The following is a 23,997-nucleotide window of genomic DNA, read 5'->3' as shown; positions in this document are numbered from 1 at the left end:
AGTCTGAAGTTTACCAGAGAAACAGGCTTTTGTGAAAGAACTCCATATAGACATGTTTTATTATATGATAGACACATAATAATAATAATAATATGAACTGCCATCAACTTCATCTTCCTTTAAGGTTTCTGTTTAGAACCATGAACAAGCTTCCCTTGTCTTCCTTTGTCATGACTCATTTCTGATCTGCTTACCCACACAGTCAGAGAGTTGTGTTCTCTGACACAATATAAATGACTTCCATCTCCTCTGTCTACCAACCAGCAGAACAAACACTAGCTGTCTCACGTCTTTTCTTTCCTGTTCCGGTTGTTCTAGTCTAGTACTGTCAGTGACAGTGCTGTCTGGCCTGGCGCCATGGCAACACACAGGACGTGGTTTCCTCAGATAGACTGATGATACAGCACCACCCTAAACCTCAGATACCGGTAGCTACTCTATTTCAAATCTAATTTATTTGTCAAATACACATGGTTAGCAGATGTTAATGCGAGTGTAGCGAAATGCTTGTGCTTCTAGTTCCGACAATGCAGTAATAAACAACGAGTAATCTAACCTAACAATTCCAAAACTACTACCTTATACACACACACACACACACACACACACGTGTAAAGGGATAAAGATATACGAATGAGCGATGGTACAGAACGGCATGGGCAAGATGCAGTAGATGGTATCGAGTACAGTATATACACATATGAGATTAGTAATGTAGGGTATGTAAACAAAGTGGCATAGTTTAAAGTGGCTAGTGATACATGTATTACATAAAGATACAGTAGATGATATAGAGTATAGTATATACATATGAGATGAGTAATGTAGGGTCTTTGTATTTGTCTTTATACAAGATTCTGAGTTGGCTCCAACCTGTAGAGAATATAATGAAGATGGACTGTCCAGACTACCGTTTGAGTGGTCAGATACAAAGGTAAGGCATCCCCTATGGACCAAAGCATCTCTAGCAAGCATCATGGTAAGGCTTACACCATGGCCTAACCTACTGTGCTCTCTACTGGGCCTGGAATCTCTGCACAGCTATGCCAGCAAACCACAGGCCTCTTGACACACACACACACACAGTGTAGAAGCTCAACTTAGCTGTGTTAGTTCTGCATGATTACAGAGGAGGAGCATACAGAGCCTGAAGCTCAGAGACAAAGCATCGCTCATAACAGAGAATCAATTCACTCACACAAGGCCCCACTCACAATTACATGTAGAAGCTGAATGCAGTTCTCAACCCTGTCATGTTATCAGAAGTCCTTTTTCCAGGTTTGTTCACCAGGGTTTTTTTCTGGCTGTTTAAGACCTCACAGCCTCATCACCATTAAACGAATGTGTTAAAACAGCTGTATTCACTGTCTTTATCTCTAGTAGAGGGAGAACCAGTCAGACAGCCTGGGTTAATGGAAGGGTCTTAAATGTAGGGCCTCAAAGTATAATAAGAACACACACCATTACACAAATCAATGATTAATACAATCACATGATTTGAGGTTGTTATATGAGTAACCCAAAATCCTGGGAGGAAAGCGTCGAGCTAGGGCTGGGCGATAAATCAATAATTAAATAGAGGTAATTACTTCACTCAATAACGATATGAAAACGTATAGATTCATTTTCGATAATGTCGATATAGAATAATTAGGTACGGCAGTCTATTTCACCTCTGTGACGCAGCAGGAACATGCAGAGAAGTGACACTACGCACGTGGAGAGGTACACGCCCACTAAAAACCACTTAGCACCTCGAGTGATGGAGGAGCCATTATTCACCACTAAATGAGTGATGTAGGCAAAAACAGTGGCAGTGATAGCCATGGAGAAGGAGCAGCTTCCAGCGAGGAAATTATTCATGAAAATGGTTCAACTGTTTCAGTAATCTGGAAGCGGTTTGGCTTTTTGAAGTCTGACAAAGAGCAGAACAATGCTCGGTGTAAAAATTTGGCTACGACAGGTGGCTACAAAGTCTGGTAATAAGACAAACCCTTTACAAAATCTGAAGCAAAAATCACTCTTTGGAACATGCAGGAAGTTTGACTTTGAGCCACGGTGTTGATCAACGCCCCTCAACTACCAGACAATCTAGGGATGTTGCCCGAAGCAGTCAACACTGACAGAGTTTATGCCCTACAAGCAAACATCAAAAAGACATCACAAATGCTATTATGCATTGCATTGCTAAGGACATGCTACCAAATAGTACAGTCGAAAAGGAAGGTTTCAAGAGGCTTATCAATTTCATTGACCCCAGGTACGTGCTCCCTGGCCGCATGGAACAATTTTCCTTAAAGTATACTTTTGTGTAGCTCACATAATACATTTTTTATTTAACTAGGCAAGTCAGTTAAGAACTTCTTATTTACAATGACGGCCTACCGGGGAACAGTGGGTTTAACTGCCTTGTCAGCTCGGGGATTCGATCTAGCAACCTTTCGGTTACGGGCCCAACACTCTAACCACTAGGCTACGTGCCTAGTGGTTTGTTCAGGCATTAGGCAATCTTGAGTCTGAAGCAGATATGCACCTTTTAAACACTATTTGATTAATATCATGATAACTATCGTTATCGAATGAAAAAAATATATAGATATCGTGATAATTGATTTGCCATATCACCCAGACCTACTTTGAGCCATAAGGTATTGATCTTCACAAACTATGTTGGCAGTCAGCCCAGTGTGTGTGTGTGTGTGTGTGTGTGTGTGCCACTGAGTAAACAACCCAGAGCAGCAAAGAGCTCCGTGAGATGTCAAGATCATCCAAGGGCTTGTGAGTACTAGTTGTTATGGTGACCCAAATCAGGATCTCCGTGGTAACAGATTAGACAGTGTGGCAAATCTGTGTTGCCTTGGCAATAGAAGAGGAGGTGGGGAAAGCGGGGGTCTGAATCAAGTTCAACTTCACTGCAACACATTGAAATCCATCGCTACCACTGTAAGACTCCTTGTGCTATTATGGAAATGCCTGTGACAGAGACTCTCCCGAACCCCTGTATACTTTTCAGCCAGCAGTTCTGAATGTAGCGCTCACGGGACAAAATTGGTCCCTGAAAATTGCATACTACGTCACATACTATAATATGTGCACCACGTCATTGCCCCCTCCCCCTGCTCTCGCTCTTCCTGCCTCTTGCTAGCTGTCACTCAAATGGCGAGGGCCTGAAGCTCATTGGTTGAACTCAAATTGCTAGAGGACTGGCCCACGTGGGTGAAAAATGTAAGGAAAAAAAGGCACAGCACAGCTTCCAGAAAAACAGTTGCTTTCAAACTAAGGATTTCATGGCTAATTAAGGAAAGACAGTAATTCTGCTCATAGATTATGCATGTTCATAAACTGGGTGGTTCGAGCCCTGGATGCTGATTGGCTAACTCTATGGCCCTTACATATACCAATGACGTGTTATATGAGACCATATACCACGGGTATGACAAAACATTTTTACTGCTCTAATTACGTTGGTAACCAGTTTATAATAGCAATAAGGCACCTCAGGGTTTGTGAAATATGGCCAATATACCACTGCTAAGGGCTGTATCCAGGCACTCCGCGTTGTGCATAAGAACAGCCCTTAGCCGTGGTATATTGGCCGTATACCACAAACCCCCAAGGTGCATTATTACTTAAATGAACACATTGATACATCCAGCCCAAAAGGGTTTTAAATACTTAGTCGCCAAAGCAGTCTTTAATACAATGTTGTAACAATGCTATAAGTGCAGTTATAATAAGGTGTAGTTACATAGGGATAAGGGCAACTCAATGGCACTACACCCAGATCATTGGAGATGAACAACACCCACGATTAAGTGATAAGAGCCGTTTTGAAATCTCACATTGAACAAGGCTATACCCATAGAGTACTACTTTTGACCAGAGCTTAATATGCCCTGGCCAAAAGTAGTGCACTAAATGAGTACTGTAATAGGGTACAATTTGGGACGCTATCTAAGACTAACACCAAGGTTATGTAGTTATATTATAGACAGCTAGACTGATGTGGGGGTTATATTATAGACAGCTAGACTGATGTGGAGGTTATATTATAGACAGCTAGACTGATGTGGGGGTTATATTATAGACAGCTAGACTGATGTGGAGGTTATATTATAGACAGCTAGACTGGTGTGGAGGTTATATTATAGACATCAGACTGATGTGGGGGTTATATTATAGACAGCTAGACTGATGTGGAGGTTATATTATAGACAGCTAGACTGATGTGGAGGTTATATTATAGACAGCTAGACTGAGGTTATATTATAGACAGCTAGACTGATGTGGAGGTTATATTATAGACATCAGACTGAGGTTATATTATAGACAGCTAGACTGATGTGGGGGTTATATTATAGACATCAGACTGATGTGGAGGTTATATTATAGACAGCTAGACTGATGTGGAGGTTATATTATAGACAGCTAGACTGAGGTTATATTATAGACAGCTAGACTGATGTGGAGGTTATATTATAGACAGCTAGACTGATGTGGAGGTTATATTATAGACATCAGACTGATGTGGAGGTTATATTATAGACAGCTAGACTGATGTGGAGGTTATATTATAGACAGCTAGACTGGTGTGGGGGTTATATTATAGACAGCTAGACTGATGTGGGGGTTATATTATAGACAGCTAGACTGAGGTTATATTATAGACAGCTAGACTGATGTGGAGGTTATATTATAGACAGCTAGACTGATGTGGGGGTTATATTATAGACAGCTAGACTGATGTGGGGGTTATATTATAGACAGCTAGACTGATGTGGAGGTTATATTATAGACATCAGACTGAGGTTATATTATAGACAGCTAGACTGATGTGGAGGTTATATTATAGACAGCTAGACTGATGTGGAGGTTATATTATAGACATCAGACTGAGGTTATATTATAGACAGCTAGACTGATGTGGAGGTTATATTATAGACATCAGACTGAGGTGGAGGTTATATTATAGACAGCTAGACTGAGGTTATATTATAGACAGCTAGACTGATGTGGGGGTTATATTATAGACATCAGACTGAGGTTATATTATAGACATCAGACTGAGGTTATATTATAGACAGCTAGACTGATGTGGAGGTTATATTATAGACATCAGACTGAGGTTATATTATAGACAGCTAGACTGGTGTGGAGGTTATATTATAGACATCAGACTGATGTGGGGGTTATATTATAGACAGCTAGACTGATGTGGAGGTTATATTATAGACATCAGACTGAGGTTATATTATAGACAGCTAGACTGATGTGGGGGTTATATTATAGACAGCTAGACTGGTGTGGAGGTTATATTATAGACAGCTAGACTGAGGTTATATTATAGACAGCTAGACTGATGTGGGGGTTATATTATAGACAGCTAGACTGGTGTGGAGGTTATATTATAGACAGCTAGACTGATGTGGAGGTTATATTATAGACATCAGACTGAGGTTATATTATAGACAGCTAGACTGATGTGGGGGTTATATTATAGACAGCTAGACTGGTGTGGAGGTTATATTATAGACAGCTAGACTGATGTGGAGGTTATATTATAGACATCAGACTGAGGTTATATTATAGACAGCTAGACTGATGTGGAGGTTATATTATAGACAGCTAGACTGATGTGGGGGTTATATTATAGACAGCTAGACTGATGTGGGGGTTATATTATAGACAGCTAGACTGAGGTTATATTATAGACAGCTAGACTGATGTGGGGGTTATATTATAGACATCAGACTGAGGTTATATTATAGACAGCTAGACTGATGTGGGGGTTATATTATAGACATCAGACTGAGGTTATATTATAGACAGCTAGACTGATGTGGAGGTTATATTATAGACATCAGACTGAGGTTATATTATAGACAGCTAGACTGATGTGGGGGTTATATTATAGACATCAGACTGAGGTTATATTATAGACAGCTAGACTGATGTGGGGGTTATATTATAGACATCAGACTGAGGTTATATTATAGACAGCTAGACTGATGTGGAGGTTATATTATAGACATCAGACTGAGGTTATATTATAGACAGCTAGACTGATGTGGGGGTTATATTATAGACATCAGACTGAGGTTATATTATAGACAGCTAGACTGATGTGGGGGTTATATTATAGACAGCTAGACTGATGTGGGGGTTATATTATAGACAGCTAGACTGATGTGGGGGTTATATTATAGACAGCTAGACTGATGTGGAGGTTATATTATAGACAGCTAGACTGATGTGGGGGTTATATTATAGACAGCTAGACTGATGTGGGGGTTATATTATAGACAGCTAGACTGAGGTTATATTATAGACAGCTAGACTGATGTGGGGGTTATATTATAGACATCAGACTGAGGTTATATTATAGACAGCTAGACTGATGTGGGGGTTATATTATAGACATCAGACTGAGGTTATATTATAGACAGCTAGACTGATGTGGAGGTTATATTATAGACATCAGACTGAGGTTATATTATAGACAGCTAGACTGATGTGGGGGTTATATTATAGACATCAGACTGAGGTTATATTATAGACAGCTAGACTGATGTGGGGGTTATATTATAGACATCAGACTGAGGTTATATTATAGACAGCTAGACTGATGTGGAGGTTATATTATAGACATCAGACTGAGGTTATATTATAGACAGCTAGACTGATGTGGGGGTTATATTATAGACATCAGACTGAGGTTATATTATAGACAGCTAGACTGATGTGGGGGTTATATTATAGACAGCTAGACTGATGTGGGGGTTATATTATAGACAGCTAGACTGATGTGGGGGTTATATTATAGACAGCTAGACTGATGTGGAGGTTATATTATAGACATCAGACTGAGGTTATATTATAGACAGCTAGACTGATGTGGGGGTTATATTATAGACATCAGACTGATGTTATATTATAGACAGCTAGACTGATGTGGGGGTTATATTATAGACATCAGACTGAGGTTATATTATAGACAGCTAGACTGATGTGGGGGTTATATTATAGACAGCTAGACTGATGTGGAGGTTATATTATAGACAGCTAGACTGATGTGGGGGTTATATTATAGACATCAGACTGAGGTTATATTATAGACATCAGACTGAGGTTATATTATAGACATCAGACTGAGGTTATATTATAGACAGCTAGACTGATGTGGGGGTTATATTATAGACATCAGACTGATGTGGGGGTTATATTATAGACAGCTAGACTGATGTGGAGGTTATATTATAGACATCAGACTGATGTGGGGGTTATATTATAGACAGCTAGACTGGTGTGGAGGTTATATTATAGACATCAGACTGATGTGGGGGTTATATTATAGACAGCTAGACTGGTGTGGAGGTTATATTATAGACAGCTAGACTGGTGTGGAGGTTATATTATAGACATCAGACTGATGTGGGGGTTATATTATAGACAGCTAGACTGGTGTGGAGGTTATATTATAGACAGCTAGACTGGTGTGGAGGTTATATTATAGACATCAGACTGATGTGGGGGTTATATTATAGACAGCTAGACTGGTGTGGAGGTTATATTATAGACAGCTAGACTGATGTGGAGGTTATATTATAGACATCAGACTGATGTGGGGGTTATATTATAGACAGCTAGACTGATGTGGGGGTTATATTATAGACAGCTAGACTGGTGTGGAGGTTATATTATAGACATCAGACTGAGGTTATATTATAGACAGCTAGACTGATGTGGAGGTTATATTATAGACATCAGACTGAGGTTATATTATAGACAGCTAGACTGGTGTGGAGGTTATATTATAGACATCAGACTGAGGTTATATTATAGACAGCTAGACTGATGTGGAGGTTATATTATAGACAGCTAGACTGATGTGGAGGTTATATTATAGACATCAGACTGAGGTTATATTATAGACATCAGACTGATGTGGAGGTTATATTATAGACATCAGACTGATGTGGGGGTTATATTATAGACAGCTAGACTGATGTGGGGGTTATATTATAGACAGCTAGACTGATGTGGAGGTTATATTATAGACAGCTAGACTGATGTGGAGGTTATATTATAGACAGCTAGACTGATGTGGGGGTTATATTATAGACATCAGACTGATGTGGGGGTTATATTATAGACAGCTAGACTGGTGTGGAGGTTATATTATAGACAGCTAGACTGATGTGGAGGTTATATTATAGACATCAGACTGAGGTTATATTATAGACAGCTAGACTGATGTGGGGGTTATATTATAGACAGCTAGACTGATGTGGGGGTTATATTATAGACATCAGACTGAGGTTATATTATAGACAGCTAGACTGATGTGGGGGTTATATTATAGACATCAGACTGAGGTTATATTATAGACAGCTAGACTGATGTGGGGGTTATATTATAGACATCAGACTGAGGTTATATTATAGACATCAGACTGAGGTTATATTATAGACATCAGACTGAGGTTATATTATAGACAGCTAGACTGATGTGGGGGTTATATTATAGACATCAGACTGAGGTTATATTATAGACAGCTAGACTGATGTGGAGGTTATATTATAGACAGCTAGACTGGTGTGGAGGTTATATTATAGACAGCTAGACTGATGTGGGGGTTATATTATAGACAGCTAGACTGGTGTGGAGGTTATATTATAGACAGCTAGACTGGTGTGGAGGTTATATTATAGACAGCTAGACTGATGTGGGGGTTATATTATAGACATCAGACTGAGGTTATATTATAGACAGCTAGACTGATGTGGAGGTTATATTATAGACAGCTAGACTGGTGTGGAGGTTATATTATAGACAGCTAGACTGATGTGGGGGTTATATTATAGACAGCTAGACTGGTGTGGAGGTTATATTATAGACAGCTAGACTGATGTGGGGGTTATATTATAGACATCAGACTGAGGTTATATTATAGACAGCTAGACTGATGTGGGGGTTATATTATAGACAGCTAGACTGATGTGGAGGTTATATTATAGACATCAGACTGAGGTTATATTATAGACAGCTAGACTGATGTCGGGGTTATATTATAGACAGCTAGACTGATGTGGGGGTTATATTATAGACATCAGACTGAGGTTATATTATAGACAGCTAGACTGATGTGGGGGTTATATTATAGACATCAGACTGAGGTTATATTATAGACAGCTAGACTGATGTGGGGGTTATATTATAGACATCAGACTGAGGTTATATTATAGACATCAGACTGAGGTTATATTATAGACATCAGACTGAGGTTATATTATAGACAGCTAGACTGATGTGGGGGTTATATTATAGACATCAGACTGAGGTTATATTATAGACAGCTAGACTGGTGTGGAGGTTATATTATAGACAGCTAGACTGATGTGGAGGTTATATTATAGACAGCTAGACTGATGTGGAGGTTATATTATAGACAGCTAGACTGATGTGGGGGTTATATTATAGACAGCTAGACTGGTGTGGAGGTTATATTATAGACAGCTAGACTGATGTGGGGGTTATATTATAGACAGCTAGACTGATGTGGAGGTTATATTATAGACAGCTAGACTGATGTGGAGGTTATATTATAGACAGCTAGACTGATGTGGGGGTTATATTATAGACAGCTAGACTGATGTGGGGTTTATATTATAGACAGCTAGACTGATGTGGAGGTTATATTATAGACAGCTAGACTGATGTGGGGGTTATATTATAGACAGCTAGACTGATGTGGGGGTTATATTATAGACAGCTAGACTGATGTGGAGGTTATATTATAGACAGCTAGACTGATGTGGAGGTTATATTATAGACAGCTAGACTGATGTGGGGGTTATATTATAGACATCAGACTGAGGTTATATTATAGACATCAGACTGAGGTTATATTATAGACAGCTAGACTGATGTGGGGGTTATATTATAGACATCAGACTGAGGTTATATTATAGACATCAGACTGAGGTTATATTATAGACATCAGACTGAGGTTATATTATAGACAAGGTCCTCCAGTACAGACTGATGTCTAACTAAGGTCCTCCAGTACAGACTGATGTCTAACTAAGGTCCTCCAGTACAGACTGATGTCTAACTAAGGTCCTCCAGTACAGACTGATGTCTAACTAAGGTCCTCCAGTACAGACTGATGTCTAACTAAGGTCCTCCAGTACAGACTGATGTCTAACTAAGGTCCTCCAGTACAGACTGATGTCTAACTAAGGTCCTCCAGTACAGACTGATGTCTAACTAAGGTTCTCCAGTACAGACTGATGTCTAACTAAGGTCCTCCAGTACAGACTGATGTCTAACTAAGGTCCTCCAGTACAGACTGATGTCTAACTAAGGTCCTCCAGTACAGACTGATGTCTAACTAAGGTTCTCCAGTACAGACTGATGTCTAACTAAGGTCCTCCAGTACAGACTGATGTCTAACTAAGGTCCTCCAGTACAGACTGATGTCTAACTAAGGTCCTCCAGTACAGACTGATGTCTAACTAAGGTTCTCCAGTACAGACTGATGTCTAACTAAGGTCCTCCAGTACAGACTGATGTCTAACTAAGGTCCTCCAGTACAGACTGATGTCTAACTAAGGTCCTCCAGTACAGACTGATGTCTAACTAAGGTCCTCCAGTACAGACTGATGTCTAACTAAGGTTCTCCAGTACAGACTGATGTCTAACTAAGGTTCTCCAGTACAGACTGATGTCTAACTAAGGTCCTCCAGTACAGACTGGGGCTGTGTCTCAAATGGCAGCAGATTTCCTAAATAGCCGAGTGCACTACTTTTATTGGCTCTGGTCAAAAGTAGTGCACTACGTAGGGAATAGGGTGGCATTTGGGACGTACACTGGGAGGAGGCAGTGTGAAGGAAGGACACCAAGATGTTTCAGGGAAAACATAACTAGTAAATACCTGTAAAACAGTAGCCAGAGATTGCCTACTGCTACTGGGTAATGGTTAAAAGGTCAGGGTGAAGTTGAAGACATGGAATTCGCTTCGTGATTTTAGGACATAAGGCCATGTTATTGGCCAAAGAAAGAGGGAAGAGAGAAAGAAAGGCTGTTTCACTGTCATTACTAACAGTCATTCCATCTTAACAGCTCTCTGAGTGTAACGTTCTGCCCTCCAGGGTCATTCCATCTTAACAGCTCTCTGAGTGTAACGTTCTGCCCTCCAGGGTCATTCCATCTTAACAGCTCTCTGAGTGTAACGTTCTGCCCTCCAGGGTCATTCCATCTTAACAGCTCTCTGAGTGTAACATTCTGCCCTCCAGGGTCATTCCATCTTAACAGCTTCCATCTTAACAGCTCTCTGAGTGTAACGTTCTGCCCTCCAGGGTCATTCCATCTTAACAGCTCTCTGAGTGTAACGTTCTGCCCTCCAGGGTCATTCCATCTTAACAGCTCTCTGAGTGTAACATTCTGCCCTCCAGGGTCATTCCATCTTAACAGCTCTCTGAGTGTAACGTTCTGCCCTCCAGGGTCATTCCATCTTAACAGCTCTCTGAGTGTAACATTCTGCCCTCCAGGGTCATTCCATCTTAACAGCTCTCTGAGTGTAACGTTCTGCCCTCCAGGGTCATTCCATCTTAACAGCTCTCTGAGTGTAACATTCTGCCCTCCAGGGTCATTCCATCTTAACAGCTCTCTGAGTGTAACATTCTGCCCTCCAGGGTCATTCCATCTTAACAGCTCTCTGAGTGTAACATTCTGCCCTCCAGGGTCATTCCATCTTAACAGCTCTCTGAGTGTAACGTTCTGCCCTCCAGGGTCATTCCATCTTAACAGCTCTCTGAGTGTAACATTCTGCCCTCCAGGGTCATTCCATCTTAACAGCTATCCGAGTGTAACATTCTGCCCTCCAGGGTCATTCCATCTTAACAGCTTCCATCTTAACAGCTCTCTGAGTGTAACATTCTGCCCTCCAGGGTCATTCCATCTTAACAGCTATCCGAGTAGGGTGTCCAATCAAAAACATATAATAATAATCCTCTAAATGAATAATCCTGTGAAGATAATCCTTTAAGGAAAAAGAAATGACAAACCTCATGTCTCCATCATAATCCGTTCAAAAGGGAGTTTTTACCACTTGTAGGATGGCCAGAATTAGGGTGACTAAATCAATGGTGGCCAGATGGGGAATTTGTTTTAAACGAAAATTGCATCACATCAACTAGGCTGGATTCTATGTAAGAATGAAGGCTACCTGACAGGCTCACTTTCCTGTTAAACTAGTCATCTTTCTCCTCAAATCCAGAGGACATAAAACATTAGAGGTAAGATGGATATCGATTGAAACGTAGTGTTTTCATATTTTTACACTTAATTCAGCTTGTGTCATGTTAATTTAGCCTTTTATGACCAACGGAAACAACGTTAAAGATGAGTACCATGTCATCAGAGCTCTGTGCTTATTACCAGATGTATTAGGTTACGAAATCAGACTTTTTAGATATAAAGTTAACATATGATTATGAGAAAGACTCAACATAACAATCATATTTGTCTTGGTAAAATGTATTTTATAACATCAATGTAATCACCAAAGCGTGTTTTCACCCACTCTGGTCAGAGTGGTTAGACACCCTACTCTGAGTAACAGTCCGCCTTCCAGGGCCTTACTCCATCTTACTAGAACTAATGAGTGCCGGTCTTTGAGGGTTTTTCCTTTCAAAAGGCTAAACTCTGGTTAATCCCTCAAGGCTCACACACACACACAACTGGTTGAGTACGAGATCATTATGAGTGTTTGTGGTGAGAAAGGGGTAAGGTATTTCAGGCTCAGCCTCCTTAGAGAGGCGTGAGAGTCGTCTTCGCTTTCCTCTCTGGCCCAGTCTCTCTCTTTCTCCCCAGACAAACACACCACAGACAATGCCTCATTCTGCGCCGCTGGGGTCTCCAGGGAAACCGAGATGGACACAGTCCTCCAAGGTGTTACTGGTCATAATTTCCATGTGGTCAACTTGACACCATTAATAAACACACTCAGTCTCTGTGCGTGTCCAAACACAACTCCAACAACATCATTAAGTTTGCTGACAACAATGGTAGGGCCTGATCACCGACAACGATGAGACAGCCTATAGGGAGGAGGTCAGAGACAACAACCTCTCCCTCAACGTGAGCAAGACAAAGAAGATGATCGTGGACAACAGGAAAAGGAGGGCCGAACAGGCCCCCGTTCACATCGACAGGGCTGTAGTGAAGCAGGTTGAGAGCTTCCATTTCCTTCATGTCCACAACACCAACAAACTATCATGGTCCAAACACACTAAGACAGTCCTGAAGAGGGGAAGACAACACTTATTCCCCATCAAGAGACTTAAAAGATTTGGCATGGGTCCCCAGATCCTTAAAAAGTTCAACAGATGCATCAGAGAGCATTCTGACCGGTTGCATCAATAACTGGTATGGTAACTGCTCAGCATCCGGCCCAGTACATCACTGGGACCAAGCTTCCTGCCATCTAGGACCTCCATACCAGGCCGTGTCCGAGGAAGGTCCAAAAAAATTGTCAAAGACTCAAGCTACCCTAGTCATATACTGTTCTCCCTGCTACAGCACAGCAAGCGGTACGGGAGCGCCAAGTCTAGGTCCAAAAGGCTCATTAACAGCTTCTACCCCCAAGCTGAACAATTAATAAAATGCCTACCCAGACTATATGCAGCTCTTTGAGGGCTTGCCAAGTGTTGAGAGTCCAGGAGGAGCTGTATGTGCCTGGCTCTCAGTCCATATTAGACTATGGTTGTGTTCAGCAGGGCACACCCAACTGTAGCAAAAAGTTCAGAAACCTCATTTCAAAAACACTTTCTTCCTACTGGACACAAAACAGTACCAGCCAAGTCCTGCCTCTCAGTCCATGGCTGATTCCCAAATGACACCATATTCCCTATATACCTGGGTAATAAGCAGCGCACCATGTAGACAATAGGGTGCCATTTGGGACGCAGCCCATATTAGACCAGTATCAGCCAGGTCCTGCCAAGTGTCCCATCAGGGAGGAATGCAGGAGGCTAGCAGGCAGCACCGTGAGAGAGACGAGGCCTTTCTGTGGCCCCCGTCACAAGCAGGCAGCACCGTAAGAGAGACGAGGCCTTCGTGGCCCCCGTCACAAGCAGGCAGCACCGTGAGAGAGACTAGGCCTTTCTGTGGCCCCCGTCACAAGCAGGCAGCACCGTGAGAGAGACGAGGCCTTTCTGTGGCCCCCGTCACAAGCAGGCAGCACCATGAGAGAGAAGGCCTTTCTGTGGCCCCCGTCACAAGCAGGCAGCACCGTAAGAGAGACGAGGCCTTCGTGGCCCCCGTCACAAGCAGGCAGCACCGTGAGAGAGACGAGGCCTTTCTGTGGCCCCCGTCACAAGCAGGCAGCACCGTGAGAGAGACTAGGCCTTTCTGTGGCCCCCGTCACAAGCAGGCAGCACCGTGAGAGAGACGAGGCAGGCAGCACCGTGAGAGAGACGAGGCCTTTCTGTGGCCCCCGTCACAAGCAGGCAGCACCGTGAGAGAGACGAGGCCTTTCTGTGGCCCCCGTCACTTGAACCCAGAAGATTAGTGAAGGGTATCAGTGCATTAGTGGTGGGAGACATGAGCTACATCCCAAATGGCACCGTATTCACTCCATAGCCACTACTCCCACATACCACCGTTTCGCTTTCCACTCAGTCTCTTAAGGTAGGAACAGAATTCTGACCAGAGACAGAATATGACCGGAGACGATAAACAGAAACAGACCAATCATGGTGACCAGACGAGGAAACACTCCTTCCCTAAAGAAGCCGAATTAGTGAATGAGTAATAATATGATTTTGTATCGTCACATACACCGGATAGGTGCAGGGAGAGAGCGAGAAAGGACGGAGAGAGTTTGTCCTGTTCAGATCATGTGATAAGGAAACACTCAAGGCCCTCGTTGAGACCTACTATTTAGGAGACCTTTCGTGTTCATCTCAAATTGCCACACTTTCCCCTACATGACTAGTGTGTCAACTAGTGTGTCAAACACTAGCTACACATCAAGGCGAGGCCGAGAGAGAGAGAGATCGGATTTTTTAAAATTTTCCATTTGTGTTACACAATGGCTGTAAATCAGAGGGCAGACCTTGCACTGTCTAACAAAGTTACATGAAGCCATTGCACATGTTTTGCCTAACTAACCGACCCCTACACACCCACGGATGGGAAAGTATTTCATAACCAGCAGTATGAGGCTGTGTGTTAGAGGGGTCTGTATGTTAGAGCTCAGCCATCACTTTCTCAGATAAATGTTTTATTTTCTGATTAAATGAGGAATTCCTGATATTCCGACCTTGAGAAAACCAGGAGCTCTCTGGCTTACAAATGGATCGGTAGACATTTTGTGCTGGTTCCATATTCAGAAAGCATCTCAGAGTACTAGTACTGATCTGGGATCATTTAAAAACACTTTTTATATTATATTGAATAAAGATGAAATGGAGGACCTGATCCTAGATGAGCATTCCTACTCTGAGACACTTTATGAATACGGCCCTTATTTCCTATGTTGTGTTGATCACATACCTTATTGAGACAATAAGCAGACAGGCGTCTCTAGCTCGATGGCCTGTTATAGAACATGATCTTTATGTGGTCTATTCAGTTCTCTCTGTAGCCCTGTACTGTACACTCACTGCCCCTGTCAGTCCCTGTATGGGTTGAACAATGTAGATTTGGTAGTGCCTAAATTGGAACTCAGTGGCTGTACAGTAACACACGTGTGTGAATATGTGTGTGTGTGTGTGTATATATATATATATAAATAATACGACGTCAGAACTCACATGGGACTCAACTGACAGCTGTTCTAAACGTGTGTACCACGCACAGCAAAAAGATGACCACTTCCCTCCCGCTAATTGAGCTACTTTTACAAATTGGTTTCGTTGTTTACAATAAATTACGCTGGATGTCATTCATTTCAATGGGGATGTCCACAACCGAGCGGAATCGCACTGCCCCCTTGCGGTTGAAGGCTCAGTTGGAAGTCAGACACTGGACACTTGGAATTTTTCCACACTTTGCGTAGTCTTCAGTACAGACAAAGTCTGTTGAAGAACAGGTGACCAAAACTAAAAATGTTCACCTTCTCTGGTTTCGGTGATGGATTTATGGGATAGCTAGCAACTTGTAAACAATTACCTATCCCTATAAGTGAATACTATTTTAATAGTAATGTTAAATAATACACATGGGCAGTTAAGCCAGTTATATTATATGACTTGCCTCCCGTTTAAATCTATTGTGATGGTAATGACATTTTGATTATTATTGTGGTGGAGGTTGCTAGTTACAGTGGTATCTTCAACCTAGCCTTTAGCTAGCTACTGTAGCTGTTCTGCAAGCTAGCTTGCAGAACTAACTAGCTATAAAGTTTGCGTAACAAGTAGAGTTAAAAGTAACTAAACAAAACATGTTTTATTAGCTATTACCGGAAACAATAGGTCTCCGGTCCTCAATGAAAAAGTCATATTTTGCGATCTGCCAAAATAAATGCGATCTCTGGTTCACCTCCATCTTGCGTTAAAAACGCTAGACTTGTCCGCTCAGTAGCGGTGCAAGACTCCGTGAAGATGACCATACAGCGTAATGAAATATATCACGGTGTGTATGGGGCATGAGAGAGGGGAATCTGGGTTCTGAAAGACGAGATGTTGAGGATTATAATAAATACCGCCTTGATGTCAAACAACAACCACAAACCTGTGAGTCTAAATGTGCACTTCACATTTCCATATTGAAAGCCTAACACTATGATTGGATTTTATAACTTAGCAAGTCATGTTGGCAATATAATAAGCTTTCACAATGATGCCCACCTGACCCAAGTGGTTATTTATAATGGAATATTTCTGGATTGTCTAAACAACAACAGTAATTGTGTAAAGGGGGGGATGCAGGGCTGTGTTCCAAACAAACTACAAATGTGTTTGCTTCAGTTCCTCAATGGCAAAGCTAGGAGGGATCAAAAAAGCACCTTATAGTTGAAGGCTCTTTCCTTGAGCCATAAAAGTAGATTTAAATTCCGTATGAACTGTGCCCAGTCTGGAGAGGTGTGTCCAGTGGGGGTTCTAGACCACTTCAACTGGGGGGGCAGTTGTACTGTTAGAGGGGCAAGTTACATTAGACGTTATTGTTGACATCGTTTTCTTCACTGCATTGCATTACAGGCATTAGCAGGCAAAAGACCATGTTCATAATCATCATCATCATCGTTGCCACTGTCTAATAACAGATGTAAAAAAAGATAACTCATTTTTGCTATGTAAAAATGATTTCATACGCCACATTTAGGGGGTCCACAAGGGGGTCCAGAATTGTAGTCACGGGGGCACTGCCCCCCCCCCCCCCCCCCCCAAACCGCCACTGTGTGTATCCACTTGGAGACACCAGTTAGACATCATGCTCAAACTCTTGTAATAATTGTTTCTTATTTTGCACCTAAATCAAACTTTACAATAATATTCGTATTATGTAATTGAATGTATCCAGAGTATTTTCAATTTTTCGTCATGGACAAATGCTGTGTAAAGTACAGTCAATGTAAAATGCACATAAAATCAACAGTGTCATGTTTGAATTCAGTCATGTCAGGTGAACATTTGGTGTGAATTTCCCCATCTCCAAAGTCTTCTCTTTCAATTGCTACCATGGTCATGCATATGCTTTTTATATTTATTATTTTAAACATTCCAATTTGTCCCTATCCATAGGCCAATTTCCACATGCATAAAGGGTTAACAGAATATCTGCCCTGTAGGCATGTGTCTGTTTAATGCTTCTATACACAATACAGACGTACAATAAAATAAAATAAAAGAGACAAAAGCAAGTCTCAGCAAATGTCTAGAACATGACATATGGAGTTTAGGGTAGGATGTAGCCTAAGGTTAGGACACACCTACTCATTCAAGGGTTTTTCTTCATTTTTACTATTTTCTACATTGAAATGTAATAGTGAAAACTTCACAACTATGAACGAACACATATGGAATCATGTAGTAAACAAAAGTGTGACACAAATCAAAATATATTTGAGATTCTTCAAAGTAGCCACCCTTTGCCTTGACAGCTTTGCACACTCTTGGCATTCTCTCAACCAGCTTCATGAGGTAGTAACCTGGAATGCATTTCAATTAACAGGTGTGCCTTGTTAAATTCCACAAATAAAATTATTTCCTTCTTAATGCATTTGAGCCAATCAGTTGTATTGTGACAAGGTACTATACAGAAGATAGCCCTATTTGGTAAAAGACAGAGTCCATATTATGGCAAGAACAGCTCAAATAAGCAAAGATAAACAACAGTCAATCATTACTTTAAGACATGAAGGTCAGTCAATCCGAAAAATTTCAAGAACTTTGACAATGTAGAAAATAAATAAAAACCCTTGAATGAGTAGGTGTGTCCAAACTTTTGACTGGTAATATATATTGTTGTTCAAATGTGTTGACAGACAGTGGTTGACCCTGGTCAGCTCTCCAATACATCCCATGACTAGGCGTATGAAAATTGCCTACATAAAATGTAATATTCTGCGAAATTAATCTAGATAGGAAACTTCGGAAATCCCTTTTACCTTGGCGCTCACACTTAGCCTCTGTAGGGAGAAGTTTCCGTTCTCTGCCGATGTAGCAGTCGCCTCGCTCTCCGCTGCATCCCCATGGCCCGATTTGCTGCCCGGTAACGGGATGCCCTCCGTGACATACTCTTTACGGCACTCCAAGTTGTGCTTCTTCAGTACCTCCGCGGTCTCAGCGTCTACCACGATCAGCTCGAGGCTGCCCACGGTGGCTCGTATCCGGGCAACGACCTGCTGGTGGCTCTCACCCTCCACGCTGTCCCCGTTAACGAACGTCAGTCGGTCCCCAGCGAAGAGACCGGCGGTGGCGGCAGGAGAGTCTGGTTCTACCAGTCGGATAAACTGTCCGGTCTTCCCTTTCTCACCGTGCAGATGGAAGCCGTAGCCATTCGAACCCTTTCCTAAAATACAACATCTAGGCCGGAGGTTTGACATAATGTTGCCGCTGATCAAATATTCTCACAGATAACGTCCAAAGACGTCACAACAAAGAAGGTAAACGTGGACAACAAACAATCTCAGAAATTAAATTGACGGACTAACTACTTCGAACGACCGGTCGCTCTCACAGTTTACTTTCTATCAAAACAGAACGTATTATTTCACTTGCGTCTCGGTAAGGTCCTCCTCGAAACTATGTTGCGATCAAGTAACTATTTGTGGAGTGCACGTAGTCAGACACACCCACAAAAGTACTCTTCCTTGTGTGCTCAAATCAACTGGGCTTTGTTTTTTAAGTTGATCTGAAGTTGATGGTGAAGGGTTCTAGTCTGACAGGTGACAAGACCAATCAGTAATCTCCTTTAGGAAAACGCTGTCGTTGAGTTTATCCGACAGCCAATGGACTGCCTTTAAATTTCCCTCTGAACAAAAGTCGTTGCCTACGCCAGAGCCATACATGTATTTTATTTCTAAATACGTGGCTCTGGCCTAGGCTATTACTTGTCACATATCTAGATTCTAGAGACACTGTCCTATCCTTTTTCCATAACGTTATTGAATGAATTAGGAAGGAATGTCGATGTAAAACGCAAAATTCAGTTTTCCGTCAAAATAATAATTATTGCGAGCCAATGTAACTTAAAAAGGAATTTGCCTATGTCGCCTTTATTAAACTCGGTTTCCCTAAACCATTTAAAGCCTAAATTCCATCGCCATCGGGAAAAGGTCCTGATCATTTTCCACCAATGCTATCTATGATTGTAAATATATCCCGTTTGCGCATGTGCATAACTATAGATAAATCCGACAGAAGTTTGGGTGATGAAAGTTGGACAGAGGATCTCGAAATCTCTTTGCAAGAAACATTTGGACAAACGTTAAAAAAATAAAAAAAACTGGCTTAATGTTATGTTCTTGCAATTGTGCCGTATTATGAGCCAGGACTACAAATCGTTGAATGGATCATGCAAATAGCTAGGCCTATTTGCGTGATTGACTTTTCAATAGACCTGGGCTGCTGACTAAAATCTGGGTTTATGATTGTAATTAAACGTTGCCATTGTAACAGTACAAATTTAGACCGTCCCTCGCCCATACCCGGGCGCGAACCAGGGACCTTCTGCACACATCAACAGTCACCCTCGAAGCATCGTTACCCATCGTTCCACAAAAGCCGCGGCCCTTGCAGAGCAAGGGGAACTACTACTTCAAGGTCTCAGAGCAAGTGACGTCACTGATTGAAACGCTATTTAGCGCCCACGCTAACTAAGCTAGCCGTTTCACATCTGTTACACTCACCCCCCTTTTGACCTTCCTCCTTTTTCCGCAGCAACCAGTAATCCGGGTCACGGCACCAATGTAACAGTACAAATTTAGACCGTCCCTCGCCCATACCCGGGCGCGAACCAGGGACCTTCTGCACACATCAACAGTCACCCTCGAAGCATCGTTACCCATCGTTCCACAAAAGCCGCGGCCCTTGCAGAGCAAGGGGAACTACTACTTCAAGGTCTCAGAGCAAGTGACGTCACTGATTGAAACGCTATTTAGCGCCCACGCTAACTAAGCTAGCCGTTTCACATCTGTTACACCATGGTTTGCTTTTGCTTAGAACAAGTAGCCTAGTCCTTGATAGGTCCTACATCTAATTTCAGATAGCCTAGGTAAAGATGTAGGTAAAATGTAAGCTGAACGCTTTAGCATCTTGCTTAATTTAAATTGACAGACTCATTTATTCATCATGAATAGTGTTGTGAACAGCGATGCGATTTAGAGCCAAGAGTGCTCGTGTTGCCCATTAATTACTCTGTAGGCCTAGGCTAGTGCTGGAATTGACTACTGAGGACGGGGTCGTAATTTCCATCAAATGTTATTAATATGCCATTGATATGAACTGAATACGTTTGTCAACAACAGCCAGTGTTTTGTTTTTGTTTGCATGTAGCCTAATATGACAGACTGTTACCATCAATCTAATGTACTCTGATCGGCAATTGCGATAGAGCTGTGACCATGACCACAATTGCTTCCAATTTAATTTAAACATGGTCATTAATTGCATGATAACACAAGGCTGCAATAGCCTAAATTGAAGTTATAGGCTATTTAAATATCTATTTGCGGCAGCTCACGGTAGGGTACAAGTGGCACAATTTGATTTGCAATGACTCCAGTGTAGAGCTTTGCTACCCGACACTTGAAAACTTACCCCTTATGATTTATTTTTTGACTGTCTGTTTTGCAATTGATGAATGTGTTATGTAATGTGTTTATTTGGGCTATAGCAGTAAAATCAATATTTTATCAAATAATTAACACACACACACACACACACACATATATATATATATACACACACAACCATGTACATGGCTTGAAGACCAGCATCCCGGAGTCGCCTCTTCACCATTGACGTTGAGACTGGTGTTTTGCGGGTACTATTTAATGAAGCTGCCAGTTGAGGACTTGTGAGGTGTCTGTTTCTCAAACTAGACTCTCTAATGTACTTGTCCTCTTGCTCAGTTGTGCAACGGGGCCTACTACTCCTCTTTCTATTCTGGTTAGAGCCAGTTTGCACTGTTCTGTGAAGGGAGTAGTACACAGCATTGTACCAGATCTTCAGTTTCTTAGCAATTTCTCGCATGGAATAGCCTTCATTTCTCAGAACAAGAATAGACTGACGAGTTTCAGAAGAAAGGTCTTTGTTTCTGGCCATTTTGAGCCTGTAATCGAACCCACAAATGCCGATACTCCAGATACTCAACTAGTCTAAAGAAGGCCCATTTTATTGCTTCTTTAATCAGGATAAGTTGTCAGCTGTGCTAACATAATTGCAAAAGGGTTTTCTAATTACTAATTAGCCTTTTAAAATGATAAACTTGGATTAGCTAACACAACGTCCCATTGGAACACAGGAGTGATGGTTGCTGATAATGGGCCTCTGTACGCCTATGTAGATATTCCATAAAAGATCAGCCGTTTCCAGCTACAATAGTCATTTACAACATTAACAATGTCTACACTGTATTTCTGATCAATTTGATGTTATTTTAATGGACAAAAAAATTGCTTTTCTTTCAAAAACAAGGACATTTCTAAGTGGCTCCAAACTTTTGAACGTGTGTGAGGGGTCCTCATATTCAAAATCAAATAGCTAAATGATCCGTAGAATGACCATCTTAAAATAATTCTATATGTTAGCTTAATATAGAACCACTTCTACCAAGGAATTTATCTAGTGCGCCTAAAGTCGATTTAAACCCTTTTCCAGTGCGTTTGTTGCCAGTATTTCTTATGTGTATCAGTTCTAGCATGTAAATATTTATTTTTTTTATGGAAAGGGGTTTATAGCTAGGCTATTTGTGTGAATTCAAAGCATAGAGATCCTATTAAATTACTAGAATGGCTATGTCACAAACCCTTTAAGATCCAGGTTGGGAAGGAAATTGCAGCCATATTGGTCAGGGAGAAATCCAAACCGGTCTAATTGGAATGAATAGCAGTAGAGGCATTATCCTGATTTTAATGCATGTGATATATCAGAAATTGTGTAATAGAATTATTATCAAAATATTGTCATGTAGGCCTAATTATAAATACAGTTTATGGAGGTTGTATACTGTATAAATAGCCTCTAAAATATATATATAAACATTTATTATTATTTTTATGACACAATATCAGTTGTTGTTGCATAAATAACTTGTTTAAGTCCTATAATAAAACGTCTGGGTCTAATCCTGAATGCTGATTGGTTAAAACCACAATCCAGCCGGTGTCTATTCCACAAGTTACCAATGGTTAAATCAATGGTGTTAAAATGCCAATTTACTCTGGTCCATCTGTCTGCACAATCCACTGTCTCATCAGCCCAGCCAGGCAATTTATAAACTTTATCTCCACTATAAAAAACATTTAGACATCATCTCACATCATCTCACATCTCACACGTGTCGGGAGTCAGGACAAGACAGACATTCAGGCAGCGTTTCTCAGCTAGTCTAAATCATGAATCAGCTGGCATCATTTTTATGGATATATACAAAGAATTGTCAATTGAAAAAAGGTAAAACAAAATGAAGTGCAACAAGTTTGCAGTCTTTGCAGCTTCAGTTTGAAGTGATTGTGTTAGCTGTGTTGTTGGCTAGCTCCTCTGAACAACGGTGTCCTGATGACTGAGCACATTTTCTATGACAGGCAAAATTGCGCCTCATTAGCTAATTGTTATGGATGTATCCAAATAAATGTCATTAGAAAACAGCTTAAACAAATGCAAATGACCCTACTTTGTTGTTATTCTGTCTGCACTTTTTGAGGTGACTGTAAGTTAGTTGTAGTTGGCTAGGCTAGGCTAGCAAGGGATAAGATCTTTGCCAGCCGTATGGCAATGGAACATTTGGAACGAATTACTTCCACAGATACAGAACGAAAAGACTGAATGACTGGGTTGCGTCTATAGCAACCGAACCGATACAACAAACAACCAGCCGGCGTGGGTAGCTACCCTAAATTTGTGTCGGGATTATATATTGTGGAAGGATGAAATACGATGAATAAATTCACCAAAATAACATTTTTAATGAAAATATGTCAATCATTATTTGAATATGTTGGTAATCCATTGTATAGAAGTGATAAGGCCTAACATCACCCGTGCCAATATATCCTCCAAACACCGGCTTCTCGGGCATTATCACTTAATCATCAACTGATTTCAGCCAGTTTATAGCTGTGGATGTACTACATTGTTTGAATGTTTAAATATTGACAGTTAATTTGAAAAATGTATGTAATCATTTGTCTAAAACTGACTAGCTAACAAACATACAGTGCAGGTCAATTCTTCAAAGTCATTGTTTTACACAATGTCTCATCACTGCACTGGCAAACCATGGTTTCCCTAACCTTTATACCATCAGAAAAGGTTCTGACTATTT

At 41.2% G+C, this 23,997-nt stretch overlaps 1 protein-coding gene across 1 annotated transcript in view; it reads right to left on the bottom strand.

The window, feature by feature from the left end:
• LOC110499432 (Na(+)/H(+) exchange regulatory cofactor NHE-RF1) overlaps positions 1-19,354 on the bottom strand; it is a 40,135-nt gene extending 20,781 nt beyond the window's left edge. The window contains exon 1 of the mRNA XM_021576572.2: positions 18,617-19,354. Within this exon, the coding sequence (XP_021432247.2) occupies positions 18,617-19,054 (438 nt within the window). The 5' untranslated portion in view covers positions 19,055-19,354. The remainder of the gene's footprint in view (positions 1-18,616) is intronic.
• Between the last annotated feature and the right edge of the window lie 4,643 nt (positions 19,355-23,997).

This window comes from Oncorhynchus mykiss, chromosome 20 (assembly GCF_013265735.2).
Source record: "Oncorhynchus mykiss isolate Arlee chromosome 20, USDA_OmykA_1.1, whole genome shotgun sequence".
In the NCBI taxonomy this organism is placed as follows: Eukaryota; Metazoa; Chordata; class Actinopteri; order Salmoniformes; family Salmonidae; genus Oncorhynchus; species Oncorhynchus mykiss.
Note: the sequence above shows the minus strand (reverse complement) of the source record. Positions and strands in the feature narration are given on the sequence as shown.